Consider the following 16,580-nt stretch of genomic DNA (forward strand, 5'->3'; position numbering starts at 1 on the left):
GCAAGCAACTTGTATCGATGACTGAGACTTCGGGGTGTCTTTCTTGTGCCATGATAATTCAAGGCTGACCAAAAAGATAATCGAAACAATTTTTTTATCAATATGAACTTCTGAAATGGAAAAACAACGAAAACACAAAATCCGGAAAATGAAGACATCATTGAATATCTCCGGTACTCCCATGATCCGAAATGAAGTTAGTACACAGTTACATTTTTTGAGGTGTCACTGAAGAGCTCAAACCTTTATGTACTGTAAGTCATACCTCTAATCTCCTCAGTGACCTAAAACAAAAAAAAAGTTCATATTTCTTGGCTTCTTAAGTGAACAGGTTGACTGTAAAATCATTGATAGATGTACGCAGTTGAAAGTAAGAACTAAATCTCTTTCTTTTATCAACTCACTTTTCACATTAATAAAGACCATTCTTCTTTTCTCACACCAGCCACTAAATGCTTGAAAAAATGTGTCTCTGTTGATGGCTAAATTTTTCGATTCTGCGCAATGTTTTTGCTACAATATGGACTATTACGTAGGACCCTTAGCACAAAATTGTGATCTTTTAAATGTTTATGCATCATGACCACGATTTTAAGATTTTATGAAGATATACGTCACATGCTTTGATTTAAGAAAAATTACATTGGTGCATGATTTTTATAATTGATGAAAATGATAATGTTTTGAATGACGGGAATTAGTCGTGGCTATCGAAGTATATGAATGTTTAAGACGTATATGTAAATGCTGATGATGAGGCCTAGGCACAGTGTATGTGTGATCATGTCACTGATGTCCGACAGCCGCCGCGTACCACGGTTCTATCTATGATGGATTCATCGTAAATGAGGGTGTACGATAGTCACCTCTAATGAACTGAATTCACCAATGATAAAAGATGAATGATAAATGGTGAACGATAAATGATAAAAGATGAATGACGAATGATGATTAATGATGAGCTGTTTTGACACGTAATGATTTTACACGACACGTTTATGTTACGTTTTTAAAGTTCATGAAAGGTATGCTGATTATGCTATTTTTTACTGTTGTATGCTATGTATATGTACTTGTTATTACTACTACATGTGTGTTGAGTCTTTAGACTCACTGGGCGTGTGTGATGCAGGTGATCATTTTGATCAGGGGAACGGAGGTGCCGAAGATTGAATAGGCAGGCGGGATGTGCAGTAACACGACCCGAGGACCACATGTTTTCCGCATTTTGATTCATGTGATTTGACAAGAGATGAATATTTTTATATGTTGATGATTTTACGATTTTTACTCGTTTATGTTTACGTTGAGCTTGGATGATTTTTGTTAATTTAAATTGTACTATGTTTACCATCAAGTAATTACGATCATTTTAAATGTTATTTCGAAATTGTGAGCTTTAAATAAAAAAATATTTTCGCACTTTTAAAACGGTAGACGTTACAGCGTAATTATTGTTGTACGTGTTGATGATTTAAACATCATTGAAACGACTGAGGAAATTCAAGAAGTTGTGTCATACTTGAAGGAAGAATTTGAAATGAAGGATGTTGGAAAAACCAAGTATTGTCTGGGTTTACAAATTGAACAAAAAGAATTAGGAATATTTGTTCACCAGAAAAATTATATAGAAAAGATCATTAAACGTTTTAATATGGATAAATCAAATCCTTTAAGTACTCCAATGGTTGTTAGATCATTAAACATAGAAAATGATCAATTCCGTCCATGTGTAGATGATGAAGATATTCTTGGTCCAGAAGTATCATATCTAAATGCTATCGGTGCCCTTCTGTATCTTAAAAATTTTACAAGGCCTGATATATCTTTTGCCGTAAATTTATTAGCAAGATTTAGCACATATCCAACAAAGAGACACTGGAAAGGAATTAAACATATATTCTGTTATCTACGAAGAACGACAAACTTAGGATTTTTGTATTCAAAAGATGATAATCCAAGTTTAATTGGTTATGATGATGCTGGATACTTATTTGATCCACACAAGGCACGTTCTCAAACTGGATATGTATTTACTCGTGAAGGCACTGCAATTTATTGACGTTCACAGAAACAAACACTCGTAACAACTTCATCAAATCATGCCGAGATTATTGCACTACATGAAGCAAGCCGTGAATGTGTGTGGTTAAAATCAATGACCCAACATATTCAAATCTCATGTAGATTATCATTTGACGAGAAGCATGTGATACTTTATGAAGATAATGCTGCATGTGTTGCTCAAATGAAAGAACGATAAATAAAAAGCGACAGAACTAAACATATTCCTCCTAAGTTCTTCGCATTCACCAAAGAGCTTGAGAAGAATAAATATATTGATGTTCGTCACATTCAATCTTCACAAAGGCACTTCCTACGACAATATTCAGAAAGCACATATATAATATTGGGATGCGCAATCTACGAAATTTGTGAAGAATTGTTCGTGTCAACATGAGGGGGAGTTTACGTGACTGCACTGTTTTTCCTTACTATAGTTTTTATTCCAATGAGATTTTCCTAGTAAGGTTTTTAACAATGCAGTATAAAAACACGTAATGAAGACAATCATTATGATCATCATCACAAGATGGAGTGTTGAAAATGTTGAATATTTGAATGTTGAAAATAAGAGTTGTAAAAATTAGAAATTTGTGTGTGATGATGAAAGTAATGATGTAATTTATTTTTTGGATTATTACCAAAGAAATTTTATAAATAACCTCACCATTTGTGAAGAAATTCACAATTGAGTTGAGAAAAAAATATTATAAAGTGTAGTTTGATAATTTTGAGAGTTTGATATTTTTATTTTTTTACCATAAATTTTTATTTTTCATATCAACAAGACCACTATTTATAATGGAATATTTTTTGGATTTTTTGCATTTGCTTCTCTTGTATTTAATATATTTGATTGATTTTTACTTTCTTATCAAGTGCAAACAATAATAAATTGTAGGAGAAGTAAATGTCAATTACATTAAATACGAGGAGATGAATGGGAAAAAACCCTCAATTTTTTTAGGTCTAATTAATTTCTTATACATAATCAACTAAAACTCTACCACTTATTTTCAGCCCTAGTCAAACTCCAAGTTTCTTATTATCTTTTGAACTTCCATATCTAATTAGTCTTCTTCTCCTTGCTTACATATTGTTAATCCAAACACAATCTAAATGAATTCGAATTTAAGATATATGAGCTTTAAGCATAAACTTTAGTCTAGCTCAATTTGGGTCGACTAAATCCTAGTTAAGGATTAAAACATGGTCGGATGAGGCGGGTTTCGCAAGTCCAGACCTGTCTCGCCTCAAAACCCGACGGAGATAATAGATGATTGCATTTATGTACTCGTTTTTATTGGACAAATACATGGTAACATAATTAATATTCACATAACTCTGCAACTTTTTTCAAAAAAAAAATGTAAGAATACTCTTGATCGACCAAGTTAATTTTAAATTGACATATTAAATGCAAAATTTGAATCGTCCAGTCAACAATAGTATATATATGCGTGAATGAACGAGCGAAAGTCCTGTTTTTGCTTATGCTTCTTTTATCAAATGACCAACGCTGATTTCATCAAAGCAGGTTTGATTCCGAGTGAACTTAGGAAATGGAAGACCACGACTGTTTCTCCTCGGGACGAGAAGGGTCGCACAGACAATGTTCAGATTTTTATTTGGCATGACAAAAATGGAAATGCTGGATTCAATTTCAGTTAGGACATGGTTCTAACCAAATTTGCTTCTTTTCAATAGATTGCTATGTAATTACGTTTTCTGCTATCGTCTTTTCTCGTGTGAACATGATGTTCTTGCAGCTTTCCGCTGTAAAAAATGAAACAATATCTTGTTTTGCGTGGCATACAAAAATTCTGATACATTGCATGTCCGGATTATATGTTTATTACAAAACTATGAAGATAAAATCTGTGGCGAATTTAATTAATCTGGTGATGCTGCGGTTTCTTTTCTCTCGGATCCCCTAATATTTGTCCAAGATTTACTACCTTTCGCAAGAGCGATTCGAGATGGCTCCAAATCAACGTCGAGTTTTGAAGGGTCCAAGAATAGTTTGTCTCTAATGAACCTATCCAAATTGAAACCACTTCCACTCTCCATATCAGTTGAAAAACCTCTGATGTATTTGTCATCTTGAACGTTTACTGAATATCCATCAACTTTGTTTAAATTCAACAGTCTCTTTATACTATCGATAGCTGGATCGATGATGTCCAAGAATCCCATGATCCATGATGCATCATCCACAACTTCCGTGCGCTGTAGTAAACCAACAATCGGGTTTAAGCTCAAAATAATCATCACAAAGTCGAAAATCCATTTCAGCGCGCATACGAGAAGTACCTGTTGGAAGTAGAGGTTGCGGATTTCTTCAGCTCGTACAGAATTTCCTTGATCTTCTTCCAAAGATGCCCAAGTCATCCATGTTACATAGCTTTGAGAATTTATGTTCAGCGAAGATCTAAATAGTCTTCGAGCTGCTGATAGATTGCCAACCCTTTGCTCCAAAACACCCCAGGCCTACAAATGTACTGAAAGAGTGAAGATAAGAGTTGAAAAAGAAAACAAGTGAAAATAATAGCCAAAACTTGAATCTATTCACTCGCCTGCAGGCAACGTGCAGCACTTTCAGTATTGCAATCAATCGATAGAGCCTTTTGGTATAACTCCCGAGCTGTGCCTAAATTTCCTTCTTTCCATTCCATCCAACCCCAAGCCTAAAAATAAGTGGAAATATTATCAATTGTCAGTAGCAGTTTCGTTTTGGGGGCATAAACGTAGGCCAAGATTCTCGCGTACACTAGAAACTAGAGTTTGGGACATTTCATAAGTACTCACAATCCATACTGGTTGATGCCTTGGATCCAACTCAGACGCCCTTCTGAACAGCACTCGTGCTAAATTTGCTGTGGAGTATCTGTATTCCAACAATGCAAGTGATTGCAAAAGAACTGGATCTCTAGGATTCACCGCATGCCCTACTTTCAGAAGTTTCCTTGCTAGATCAACATTTCCTAGATTAGCTTCGAAGACTCCCCACACATGCCATGCAAACCTATTCTTTGGACTAGCCTGCACAGCTTTCTGACCCAAAAACCCAAGGGAAGTTGAGACTTCAGGTGCAAAAAGAAAGAACCTCAAAACAATCCGGAATCAAGGTCTCGAAGAAACAGACCTCAAAAAGTTTTCTGGCAGTAGGGTTGTTCTCCTGTTGTGCCTCAAGCTGAGCCCACGCCTTCAAAATAAGAAAACTCAAACATTAGTTCCATATCCATCACCAGCGTGTTCAAATGGCAGTAATTTTCTTTTCACAACTTACTAGCCAACTAGCACAGCTCTTCGGATTGCATTTGGTTGCTTGCCTGAATAAATACTGAGCCTGTTCATATCGCTTTGCTCTAACTTCAAGCAGGGCAAGTGTCTGGTAAATATACTCATTCCCACCACAAAACTTGAGACCCTTTCCCAGAAGATTTCTCGCTTTTTTAATATTTCCTTGTTGCATCTCCAAAACAGCCCATCCATGCCAGGCTGCAATGTGCCTCTTATCAGCAACTGTGGCAGCATCAAATAAGTCTCTAGCCCTCCTTATATTACCCATCTTATTTTCCAGAACAGCCCAACACTGGCAAAAAAAGAAACATAGAATACATTTTTCAACTCGTCTACATGCAAATTTCTCTAAGAGATATAGACTCAAACCCAACCTGCCAAATGTAAGAATTTTCCCCTTGTGTAGCCTGACATCCCTTTTCATACACAACTCTTGCTTCATTCATTCTTGATTGATTACTCAAAGCCTTCCCTAAGGCAACATAAGGCCTCCCATCTTCCGACCAGTAACTTATACACTTGAAGCCATTGCATGATCACAAAAGATTAAACAAATGAGAAAGACTCCAAAAATTCACTAAACAACATAATTCAATCCTAACTTTGGTTTAGCACAACTCAAACATCATAACCACAAAGTCAATGAAGAAAAACAATTACGGATGGAATAAAGGTACCAATTACTCCAGATCAGAGAAATCATTACAAGTATCCATATTCTACCTTCTTGAGAATCTCCTCTGCTTCTTCATACCGATAATTCCGCACCAAAATCTTAGCTCTGTACAAAGCCAAATCCAAATTCACCAAAAGGGGTCTCTCAGAACTTGACACAACCCTCTCAGGCTCAAAGATCGGCATCTTCTTCGCGAATCGCGAGAGCCCTGCATCAATAGCCGAAGACGTTCTAAGTTTCTGCAGCTTAATAGCAATTGCAGAACTTTCTCCATCTCCAGTAAACTTCCCTTCTTCTTCTTCTTCTTCTTCTTCTTCTTCTTCTTCTTCTTCTTCTTCTTCTTCTTCATCATCGGAAAACTCCACAACCGGCCTGCGAAAAACAAGCAACTCCTCAAGGGACTTCTTGGCATTCATGATCTCTATATCGAAATCATCTTTATCTTTCCTTTCACTGTCAGTTCGTATCGCAGATTTTTGTGGCTTTTCTTGAAGAATCGGCGATGATGCTGATGATGATGATGATTCCTGCGCGTGTACATGATTTGAAAAGGGGTATGCAGAGGAAGATTGAAGAGTTCTCAAGGGTACTGGGAAACTAAATTTCGAGGAATTTGGAATCTGAGAAGGTGAAAGGAGAGTAAATTTAGAGGTCGAGGAGGGAGAAGAGAACAGTGTCATCTTCCCAACGGCTAAACTGTAGATACAACGGTGATAATCTGTCTTTAGACGAAGCTCTGCGCTGAATGACCAATATATCCTCGACTACTTCAGGCGGTAAAACGTAACGTATTGTGGAATTGTGATAAGACGTGGGCAAAACAGTAGTTTCGTGTACTTAAACAAATGGACAAGAATTGGCCAGGCCGCGCGAGGCTCACATTCTATCCAAAAATGTAGATTTCTTTAGCCAGGTGGAGCCATTTTATTGGCGGGGAATGTAAATTTTGAAAATTATCTGCCCACTTGGCAAAGCAGCCCAACGCAATTCATCTCCATATTTATTCTGGAAAAATGTGATCAAAATCTTGGAAAAGTTCACGGTCTGTGTGTATTTATATGGTTTAAAATACCACGGTTAAACTGGTTATATCCATGATATCATATTTTGATGTAAAAATGTCATTTGGTTTTATTCATATAAATTATTTTAAAAACATATCGTCGATTATATACTGTTAAGATTCGAAGAACAAATTGGCACAAGATCACGTAATCACAGAAATAATAATATCGCAAATCTCAAGCACGATCAAAGAATAAAGGTAGAGCAAAGAAGATGGCACGCATTTATTTGGTTCGGATTGTGATCAATCCTACATTCAAGGTTCTGGGAACACCCCAATAAAATCCACTAGAATGAGTTAAGAACGAATACAGCTCTCACAGAACCACACCACAACCGAGTGCTCAATACAATCCTACACATACACTTAACAGACTTGTATGTAGTGATCGGCCTTCCCCGTTAATACAACAACTCTAGAACTCAAGAATTATACAACGAAAGAAGCAAGTTATGGTGAATTGAGTGCACTGTGTTCAGAGAGCTTTTCACGATGAAGAAGAAGAAGTCCCCTATTTCAGTTACAAGGATTAACCCCCTTTTAACCACCTCATCTACATTTAATCGGTTGACCTCAAAGATATAATTCACAGCCGTTGGATGGACATCCTATTGCCTTACATAATCTTAGCCATCATATTAACATAATGAGTCAAATACATCTTCACAATTCTCCACCTATTTGTCTCATTACAGTGGTTCCAAAAGCATGTTCCCAGATTCAAGGCCTTGACAGTCATTCTTCCATATTGAGTAGTCCCAGTGCACCGTTGAGTTTATTGACTGGGATAACTTTTGTTAGCATATCTGCTGGATTGACTTTTGTGTTGATTTTCTTGACACTCACTAGTTCTCTTGAGATGATTTCCCTTACAAAGTGTAATCTCACATCGATGTGCTTCGTTCTTTCATGAAATACAGCATTCTTTGACAAGTGGATTGCACTTTGTGAGTCACAGAAGATTGTAGCACATTTCTGTTCATATCCCAATTCAGTAACAAAGCCCTTGATCCACAAGGCTTCCTTTACAGCTTCGGTAAGAGAGATATATTCCGCTTCGGTTGTTGACAAGGCTATTACATGCTGTAAACTTTATTTCCAGCTAACAACATTTCCTCCAACCGTAAAAACATACCCGGACAGTGACCTTCTCTTATCAAGGTCAGCAGCATAATCTGAATCACAATATCCTATGACTTCACAGGTTGATTGTTGGGATCTAGAGTAAACCAATTTCAGCTTCTTGGTCTCTTTCAAGTATCTTAGCAGCCACTTCACAGCTTGCCAATGTTCCCTACTTGGCTTGCTCATGAACCTGCTAATCAAACCCAATCCGTATGCAATGTCAGGTCTTGTTGACACCATAGTGTACATAATGCTTCCTACTGCATTTGAGTATGGTACAGCCTTCATATAAGCATGTTCTAATTCAGTATCTTCCTCCTTGACAGACTTTAGCTTGAAGTGTGCACCGATGGGAGTGTTTACACTCCTAGCATCTTTCATACCGAAGATGTCCAACAGTTTACATATGTACCCTTCTTGGCACAAGCTCAAGGTTCTTGAAGGTCTGTTTCTGATAATATCCATGCCTAAGATGCGCTTGGCAGGGCCAAGATCCTTCATTTCGAATTCAGAGTTGAGCAGGTCCTTCAATCTCTGTATTTCCCTTAGGTCCTTACAGGCAATGAGCATATCATCAACGTAGATTAGTAGATATATGAATGACTTATCTGGCACTGTAGAGTGGTAAACACAATTATCGAATTTTGATCTATGAAACCCTTGGCTCAACATAAAGTCATCAAACCGTCTATACCACTGCCGAGGAGATTGCTTGAGTTCATAAAGAGATTTCTGTAATAAGAAACTTTTTCAACCTCATCATGTTGTACAAAACCTTCAGGTTGTGACATTAGAATCTCCTCTTCCAATTTTCCATGTAAGAAGGCGGTCTTGACGTCCAATTGCTCTAGTTCCAAGTCAAACGTGGCAGTGATTGACAATAAAATTCTGATAGAGGTGTGTTTAACCACAGGGGAGAAAACTTCATGATAGTCTACGCCCTCGACTTGGGAGAAGCCTTTTGCCACTAATCTGGCCTTAAATCTAGCTGCTTCTACCCCTGGGATTCTTGGTTTTCTCTTGAATACCCACTTACAACCAATGACCCTTTTGCCTTTAGGTCTATTGATAAGGGTCCAAGTATGATTTTTATCCAATGAATCGAGTTCCTCATTCATGGCTTTCTTCCATTTGGGCCAATCCTTGCTCATTTTAGCTTCATTATAGCTGGATGGTTCCTAAAGCTCAAGTAAGTCAGCCACATTTAAAGCAAATGCAATGAAGTCTGCATTTGCAAATCTTGGTGGCAATCTTATCTGTCTTCTAATGCGATCTCTTGACAGAACATAGCCATCTAGCTGTTGAGTATTTTCATTTTCAGTATGAGGTCCCTCATCTCCCTGGATTTCTTCATCATTGTTGTGAGGATCTTCTTGAGTCTCATTCTGACATATGTCATAAGTGTATTCAGACTGAGAATGAGTATCTCCACCAGAATTTTGGTTTCCTGCATTTCCTGCTTGAAAACTTTCATCCAGATTTTGAGGATTCACCTTCGATGAGCCCCATAAATCAGAGTGTATATAATCAAGAGTTGATTTTGTGACGTGAGTTGTTGTGTTGAACTTCAGTCTATGAGCCTTCCCTAAGGCACAATTTTCACAAAATTCCAGATTGGTGATCTGTTTAGCATCCAGCAGGCCTTGCTTGCTCAATTCATGAAGTCCTTTTAGACTCATATGCCCAAGTCTCTTGTGCCACAATGATGTTTTATCCTTGGTAGAGACGATGACATTAATGTCTGAGATGATAGTGCTTGCTTGTAGAATATACAGCCCCTGCTTCAGGTTTCCTTTCATGATTACCAGGGATCCTCGTGTGACCTTCAGGACGCCATCTTGAGCCTTATAACTGAACCCTTTTAGGTCAAGTGTCCCTAAAGAGATTAGGTTCCTTTTTAGATCAGGGATGTATCGGACATCAGTGATAACTTTCACTGATCCATCCCACATTTTCAACCTTACTGAGCCAACACCATGAATTTTACATGTTTGGTTGTTTCCCATTAGCACTTGCCCAGAATCTAGATCCTCAAAATCAAAGAACCAATCTCTTCTGGGGGACATGTGGTAGGTACATCTTGAGTCCATGATCCATTGTCTTTTGGATCATCAGTCGATATGGTTAGGACCTCTGCTTCTTCATATCCCTGAAGTACATTTACTTCTTCGGTTCCAGGGCTAATTTCTGTCCTTAGATTGGCCTTTCTTTGAGGGCAGTTTCTCCTAAAATGGCCTTCTTTCTTACAGGTCCAGCAGGTTCTCTTAGTTCTTGATCTCGATCTCGTTTGAGGTCTTTGTTTGTTCCCATAGTTTCTTCTTTCAACTGATCTACTTCTTACATTTAGACCTTCACCAGATGATTTGTATTGTTTTCCTGAAGCCCTGAGATCCAACTCCTTTGAATAGGCGGCCCCTGTAACTTCTTCGAGAGTGAGAGTATCTCTCCCATACTTCAAAGTATCTCTCAATTGATCGTACTGCTTCGGCAAGGAGTTCAGTAAGAAGATGGCCTGATCTTCTTCATCAATCGTCACTTCTATGTTTTCAAGATCAGACAACAACTTGGTGAATTCGTCGATATTCTCATCAATGGACTTATTCTCCTCCATCTTGAATCCATAGAACCGTTGTTTCAGATAAACTCTGTTGGGAAGTGCTTTCGTCATATATAGTTGCTCCAGTTTGGTCCACATCTCACAAGCAGACTTTTCTTTTACAACTTTTCTGAGAATTTGATCGCTTAGACTTAGAACAATCGTATTTCTTGCTTTCTTGAGAATCTCGGCTTTGTTTTGTATTGTGTCGGGCATTTTCGATTCACCATTTAGAGCCTCATCTAGCCCTAAGTTTCCCAGGTGTGCAATCATTTTCTCCCTCCACAAGTTAAAATCGTTCCTGCCATCGAATTTTTCCACCTCGAATCTTGATGTTGACATGTTGAAGATTCGTCCCTGGCCAATAGACTATCCACAAGAAATCAACACAAAGCTTCAATCGAGCAGTCAATTCAGCAGCTCCCTCTTTCAGTCAAGATCCAAGAATAGGGCAACGAACCTGGCTCTGATACCAATTTGTTAAGATTCGAAGAACAAATTGGCACAAGATCACGTAATCACAGAAATAATAATATCGCAAATCTCAAGCACGATCAAAGAATAAAGGTAGAGCAAAGAAGATGGCACGCATTTACTTGGTTCGGATTGTGATCAATCCTACATCCAAGGTTCTGGGAACACCCCAATAAAATCCACTAGAATGAGTTAAGAACGAATACAGCTCTCACAGAGCCACACCACAACCGAGTGCTCAATACAATCCTACACATACACTTAACAGAGTTGTATGTAGTGATCGGCCTTCCCCGTTAATACAACAACTCTAGAACTCAAGAATTATACAACGAAAGAAGCAAGTTATGGTGAATTGAGTGCAGTGTGTTCAGAGAGCTTTTCACGATGAAGAAGAAGAAGTCCCCTATTTCAGTTACAAGGATTAACCCCCTTTTAACCACCTCATCTACATTTAATCGGTTGACATCAAAGATATAATTCACAGCCGTTGGATTGACACCCTATTGCCTTATATAATCTTAGCCATCAGATTAACATAATGAGTCAAATACATCTTCACATATACACCAACTATTTATTCGACTCTATCCTTGGGTATTGATCTAATAGTTGTAAATTGATCATGTGTATTGTTTTTCTTCGTGGGTAGTGTTGCGGTTCAAGTCTTCAAGATGTCTTTTGGCAAGTTGGGATCCTCTAAAACCAAACCAGAAAAGTGAAATTAGTTAATTTTGGACAATCTTGAACTTTGACAAAGAAAATGAGCTACATTTGGAAAAGAATAATTATAAATCTTTTTCTTTCATTTGATCAATTGTAACTTCTTGTAAAAGACTTATTTGTTATTATGTTTTTGCCACGAGCTCCAATGATTTTAGACAAATTCAAATTCGCGTTTTTTTTTATAAGTTTTTGTTTTGTTGATTATGATTTGATTTTCTTATTTGTTATGCAAGATAGAATCTGTAATTATGTTAATTTCGGTTTTTCCATTTTTGGAAATGTTTACCCATTTTTGATTTTGGTGAGCCATTTCTATAAAAAGAAGCATGCTTTTGATGTGATGATGTTACTTTTTTTTAATTGCAATTTATGGCATGCTTATGGAAGCCAAAAAAATGGAGGCCCCGAAGGGTCCTCGTCCTCGTTCTTGTTACTTCCGATGAAAAAAGCCCCACCTACACTCTGTCCTCTCGGAAGATACCACTTTTTCAAGGAGGGATTTATGGGGACACTAAGATCTACTTTTTTCATTGTTAAAAGTTAAAACCATAACCCATTTGCAGAATTGCTATATTTCACTTGCTTTGGCCTTTTGGGTACAAATTGCAAAAAACCCTTTTGGATTTATAATAGATACAGCAAGTACAAACATAGGATTTGATGTTACAATTACAGTGTCCACGTGAAATTGACATTTAAGGTCCCTATAACCTAAGTAAAGGAAAGAACAATATGAAATTTCAGACCCCTACTTAAAAGTACTAAAAGAATTGAAACAGCAAAGCGACTTACTTGAGAAGCTATTCGATCCAAAGGTTTTACGTAAATTCAAGGAATATAGAAACAAAACGCCTCGTTGATTAATTAATTGTAGTAGTTTTTTAATCTTCTTTTCTCCTTCCAAGACAACTTTATTGAGACAATTAGCTGCATTATGTCTAACCTTCCTTCTGTTCTTCTTCCTAGGCTACCTTGAATGAAGCGACTTATGCTGCAAAAAGCAGTTGAAAAACCCACAGACACAGCAAATTAACCTTTTGAGTCGCACATTTAATGACCATCCTCCTATCCACCTCCTGTTTGATGTCGTATAAAAACGTTGCTTACAAACATATCCTTCTACCTTGTGTATTCTAATTCTAAAGAAGCAAAATTTCAAGAAACCAACGAATTATATATCTCTGCAGACGGAGAAACTAAAGGAAAAGACCCAAAATTTGGCCTCAGCTTTCTTGTAGTTCATGCATGATACCAAGCTTGTTTGCTTGATAGTATTCTTCCATGCATGGTGAATTAATCAAGAGTCTTGATCGATGAATACTTTTTGCCTCTTCTTTTACTTCTTCGTGCTCTTAGTTCTGCTACTGCGCGATATCGATATCGGGCTTCCATTCTCGTTAGCAAATTTTACGCATTTTGGCAGTGAAGATATCAACAGAACCTCAAGTATGAAACCAGAAGATGTAAACTATAGACACAGAAAGCTCATGTTACATGATAAGTTACTATTATCTCCGAACTTTCTCTACACACTAAAATGAAATTTTGTTATAATATTCTGTGTTTTATGCTGCATGTACACAGAATACAAAGAAGGGACCTGCAGGAATAGAGATATAAGCATTTCACAGAGCAGATATTCAACAAGTGGGATCCCACAGTTCACAGTTCAGATCGTGAACACTTGCGTTTCCGGCTGTGTTCCTTCCAACATCCACATCAGCTGTGGCTGGTTCGCCTCCGCAAGACTAGTGAACCCAAGAACCTTGAAAAGGGTTTCTTTTGATGATTGTGTTGTTAATGGAGGAAATCCATTGAAGAATAGTCAGATAATCAGATTCACGTATGCTAACTCATTCATGTATCCACTTGAATTCAAGTATGCCACCTTTTGCTAGCTAGTTGATCCTAATTGACGAGGAGGAAGGTTTCTGCCTTTTCCTGTCTTATAGCAATGTTGTAAATATGTAGTGTTTGCTATTAATCTCAATATGTTTTCATTAATGTGTATATAAGTGGTGTCAATGCAATGCGGACAGAGTGGGTACGGAGTGTGCCCAAAGAAAGTGACAAAAGAATGAAACTTGGGAGACGTGAAGAAATTCTTTTTTGTCTCTTTGTTGATTTTTCTGATCTATCGAGTTGTGAGTTTTGATGTTTACAACACAATGTGGCTAAGATATTACCAAATAATTTGTCCATCAATTATGAGGAGAAGGATGGATTGGGGACTAACCATATTACTCGAGTTTGAACTTGATCGAGTAATCTATTTTCAAACTCCAGCTTGACTTGTACAATTGGCATATAAATTTTGAGTTCGAGCTTGAGTTTAGGCATATATTGATAAAAAAAATATCCCTTATTCTATATTTCTAAATACAAGTACAAATATTTGAAACTCAAACTGGACTCGAAAAAATATCTGAGATCGATCAAATTAAGTTCGAGTCAAGTTTTAATCGACTTTCTCAAGAACGCTTGACTCGCTTGCATCGCCAATGTTATCACCAGTATTGTCTCAAAATATTACTGATTACTATTCGATTCCTCCACTTTGAAACCAGTATTTTTATTTTGGCCTGGTGGACGGCCTACGGCCAGAACCACGATCCTGTGGTCGTTGGGACATCGACGGTGCAAGGGTAAATGCTAGATCCTTGGGCTGTATAGTAGCTATGGAGATAGACCTCGAACCTGGCTAGCCGTGGAGATGGCCAAATATCGATGGTATCATTTTAGGATTTTATGCCTCGCGGAAAGTGAGAATGAATCCTTAATTCTTTTTTTTTTTAGATCGCAAACACGGCAAATTTTTGGCCCCAACTTTCAATATTCTAGCCCACATTTATTTTTATAACAAAATCCGCGGTAATTAATTGTGCCCTCACCCAGGGTGAGCGTTCGTTTTCAGGTATCGGGTATCTGATCCGACCCGATTAGGTCCGGTGGATCAAGATATTTCCAACCCGGCTCATTTATTGTTTTTGGTGGGACGAACTGATCAGACAATTCTAACCCATTTTAACAACTCTAGTGGTAGTACTCTTGTTTTGTAAACTTGTTAATAGCGTAATCTTTCTTAACCAAGTCTTTCGCATAAAGACTTTGGTATTGATTCACATTTTTTATAGTACTAAACTACAAGAAAAAACCAAAACATCAACGCACATATGTTTTTTAACAACGGTTTTAGTGAAAACCATTGTCGTATGTGCATTTTTTTAAGCAAAAGACAACTATTTTATAAAAACCGTTGTCTTTTGGACAATCGACAACGATTTTTGTCGATTTTCTAAAATCGTTGTCTATTAGTGTGTTTTTTGGACAAATAACAACGGTGTGGAGATCTGATGCAATAATAAGCGACGATTTTGCTGAAACCATCGCTAAAATTAGCGAAAGTTTTAGCAAAACCTTCGCTATTTTAAAAATAGCGACGATTTTGCCAAAACCGTCGCCAAATTTGCGACGATTTTAAGTAAAATGTCGTATGTTTTAAATTAACGACAGTTTTTCTCCAATCGTCGCTAAAATTAGCGACGGTTTTGCTTAAACCCATCACATCTTGTCTATAAATAACCGCTCTTTAAACAAAAACGTCGCAAATTTAAAATACGCGACGGTTTTGAAATTGCTGTCACTTTTATGCAAAAACCGTCGCAACTTGTCTATAAATAACAGCACTTTCGGTCCATTTTCTTCCACACCACATAAATTTTTCTCTCTTACACGATTTTTCACTTCACAACACTTAAAATTTTTCTCTCTTACACGATTTTAGTTTCGATTTAAATTTTAAGTGTTTATTGAATTTATGTATATTGTTAGCATAATCAAATTGTGAGTTTTTTTAGATTTGTTTAATTATTCAAAGTAAATTTTTTTTATTTTACTGGATATATTAGCGACGGAAATCATGAAGTATCCGTTGTTGATAGCGACGTTTTTGAATAAATCCGTCGCTAATTTATTTGCGACGGTTTTTCAAATACCGTCGCAAATTGCAGCTACTTTTAGTTGAGTGAACCCTTTAACCACATGGACTTTAACAACGGTTTTTCAGGACATACAACAACGGTTTTTCACCGTTGTCGTATGTCTTTTTTCTTGTAGTGCTAGCATGAAAGCAAGTGTATTCGCACGTGAATCCATATTTAATATATCAAAAAATTAAATTAACAATAAAAATTCTTTTTACTCCTTGCATGACGTGATCTAATCCATCAAACAAGATTTTGTTCAGAAAAAGATAGATCCAAAAAAATGATAAGAATTGAAAACAATGATTTATCTGATTAAGTACTAAATGGAACTAACAGAACAATGTAAATACAATTATATGAATGAATTTGAATTGATAGGAGTGTAAATAGAATGATATGAATGTATTTTAATTAATCAAGCAATATAAAAGTATAAGAAACATTTTGATATATGATGTTGATATTTTTATATCCCATCAATTAATTGATAAACATGCTCATCAAATAAAAAAAGCATTACATTTTGAAAATCTAAAATAGTGCTTAATTATAATTCTTGAAATA

The 16,580-nt window shown here is 36.8% G+C and overlaps 2 protein-coding genes across 2 annotated transcripts; one reads left to right on the forward strand and one right to left on the reverse strand.

The window, feature by feature from the left end:
• Positions 1-3,841: 3,841 nt before the first annotated feature.
• LOC140830791 (protein high chlorophyll fluorescent 107) lies at positions 3,842-6,769 on the reverse strand. The gene is made up of 8 exons (XM_073194277.1): positions 6,091-6,769; positions 5,742-5,885; positions 5,354-5,659; positions 5,210-5,269; positions 4,873-5,118; positions 4,641-4,751; positions 4,378-4,554; positions 3,842-4,293 (listed from the first exon to the last, which is right to left on the reverse strand). The coding sequence occupies exons 1-8, from the start codon at positions 6,721-6,723 to the stop codon at positions 3,958-3,960; spliced, it is 2,013 nt and encodes a 670-aa protein (XP_073050378.1). The 5' UTR covers positions 6,724-6,769; the 3' UTR covers positions 3,842-3,957.
• Positions 6,770-12,904: 6,135 nt separating this feature from the next.
• LOC140829735 (protein TAPETUM DETERMINANT 1-like) lies at positions 12,905-13,958 on the forward strand. The gene is made up of 2 exons (XM_073193041.1): positions 12,905-13,526; positions 13,626-13,958. The coding sequence occupies exons 1-2, from the start codon at positions 13,344-13,346 to the stop codon at positions 13,926-13,928; spliced, it is 486 nt and encodes a 161-aa protein (XP_073049142.1). The 5' UTR covers positions 12,905-13,343; the 3' UTR covers positions 13,929-13,958.
• Positions 13,959-16,580: the final 2,622 nt, after the last annotated feature.

Source organism: Primulina eburnea, chromosome 4 (assembly GCF_022965805.1).
Source record: "Primulina eburnea isolate SZY01 chromosome 4, ASM2296580v1, whole genome shotgun sequence".
In the NCBI taxonomy this organism is placed as follows: Eukaryota; Viridiplantae; Streptophyta; class Magnoliopsida; order Lamiales; family Gesneriaceae; genus Primulina; species Primulina eburnea.

Excerpts from the sequence above, each read along its gene's own strand:
- LOC140830791 (XM_073194277.1), bottom strand. The coding sequence starts at position 6,723 with ATGACACTGTTCTCTTCTCCCTCCTCGACCTCTAAATTTACTCTCCTT. Across the intron at positions 5,886-6,090 it reads CAGAGGAGATTCTCAAGAAG|TGTATAAGTTACTGGTCGGA; the intron begins GTAGAATATGGA and ends AATGGCTTCAAG. Across the intron at positions 5,119-5,209 it reads CTGCCAGAAAACTTTTTGAG|AAAGCTGTGCAGGCTAGTCC; the intron begins GTCTGTTTCTTC and ends TTTTTGGGTCAG.
- LOC140829735 (XM_073193041.1), top strand. The coding sequence starts at position 13,344 with ATGAATACTTTTTGCCTCTTCTTTTACTTCTTCGTGCTCTTAGTTCTG. Across the intron at positions 13,527-13,625 it reads ACAGAAAGCTCATGTTACAT|GGGACCTGCAGGAATAGAGA; the intron begins GATAAGTTACTA and ends GAATACAAAGAA.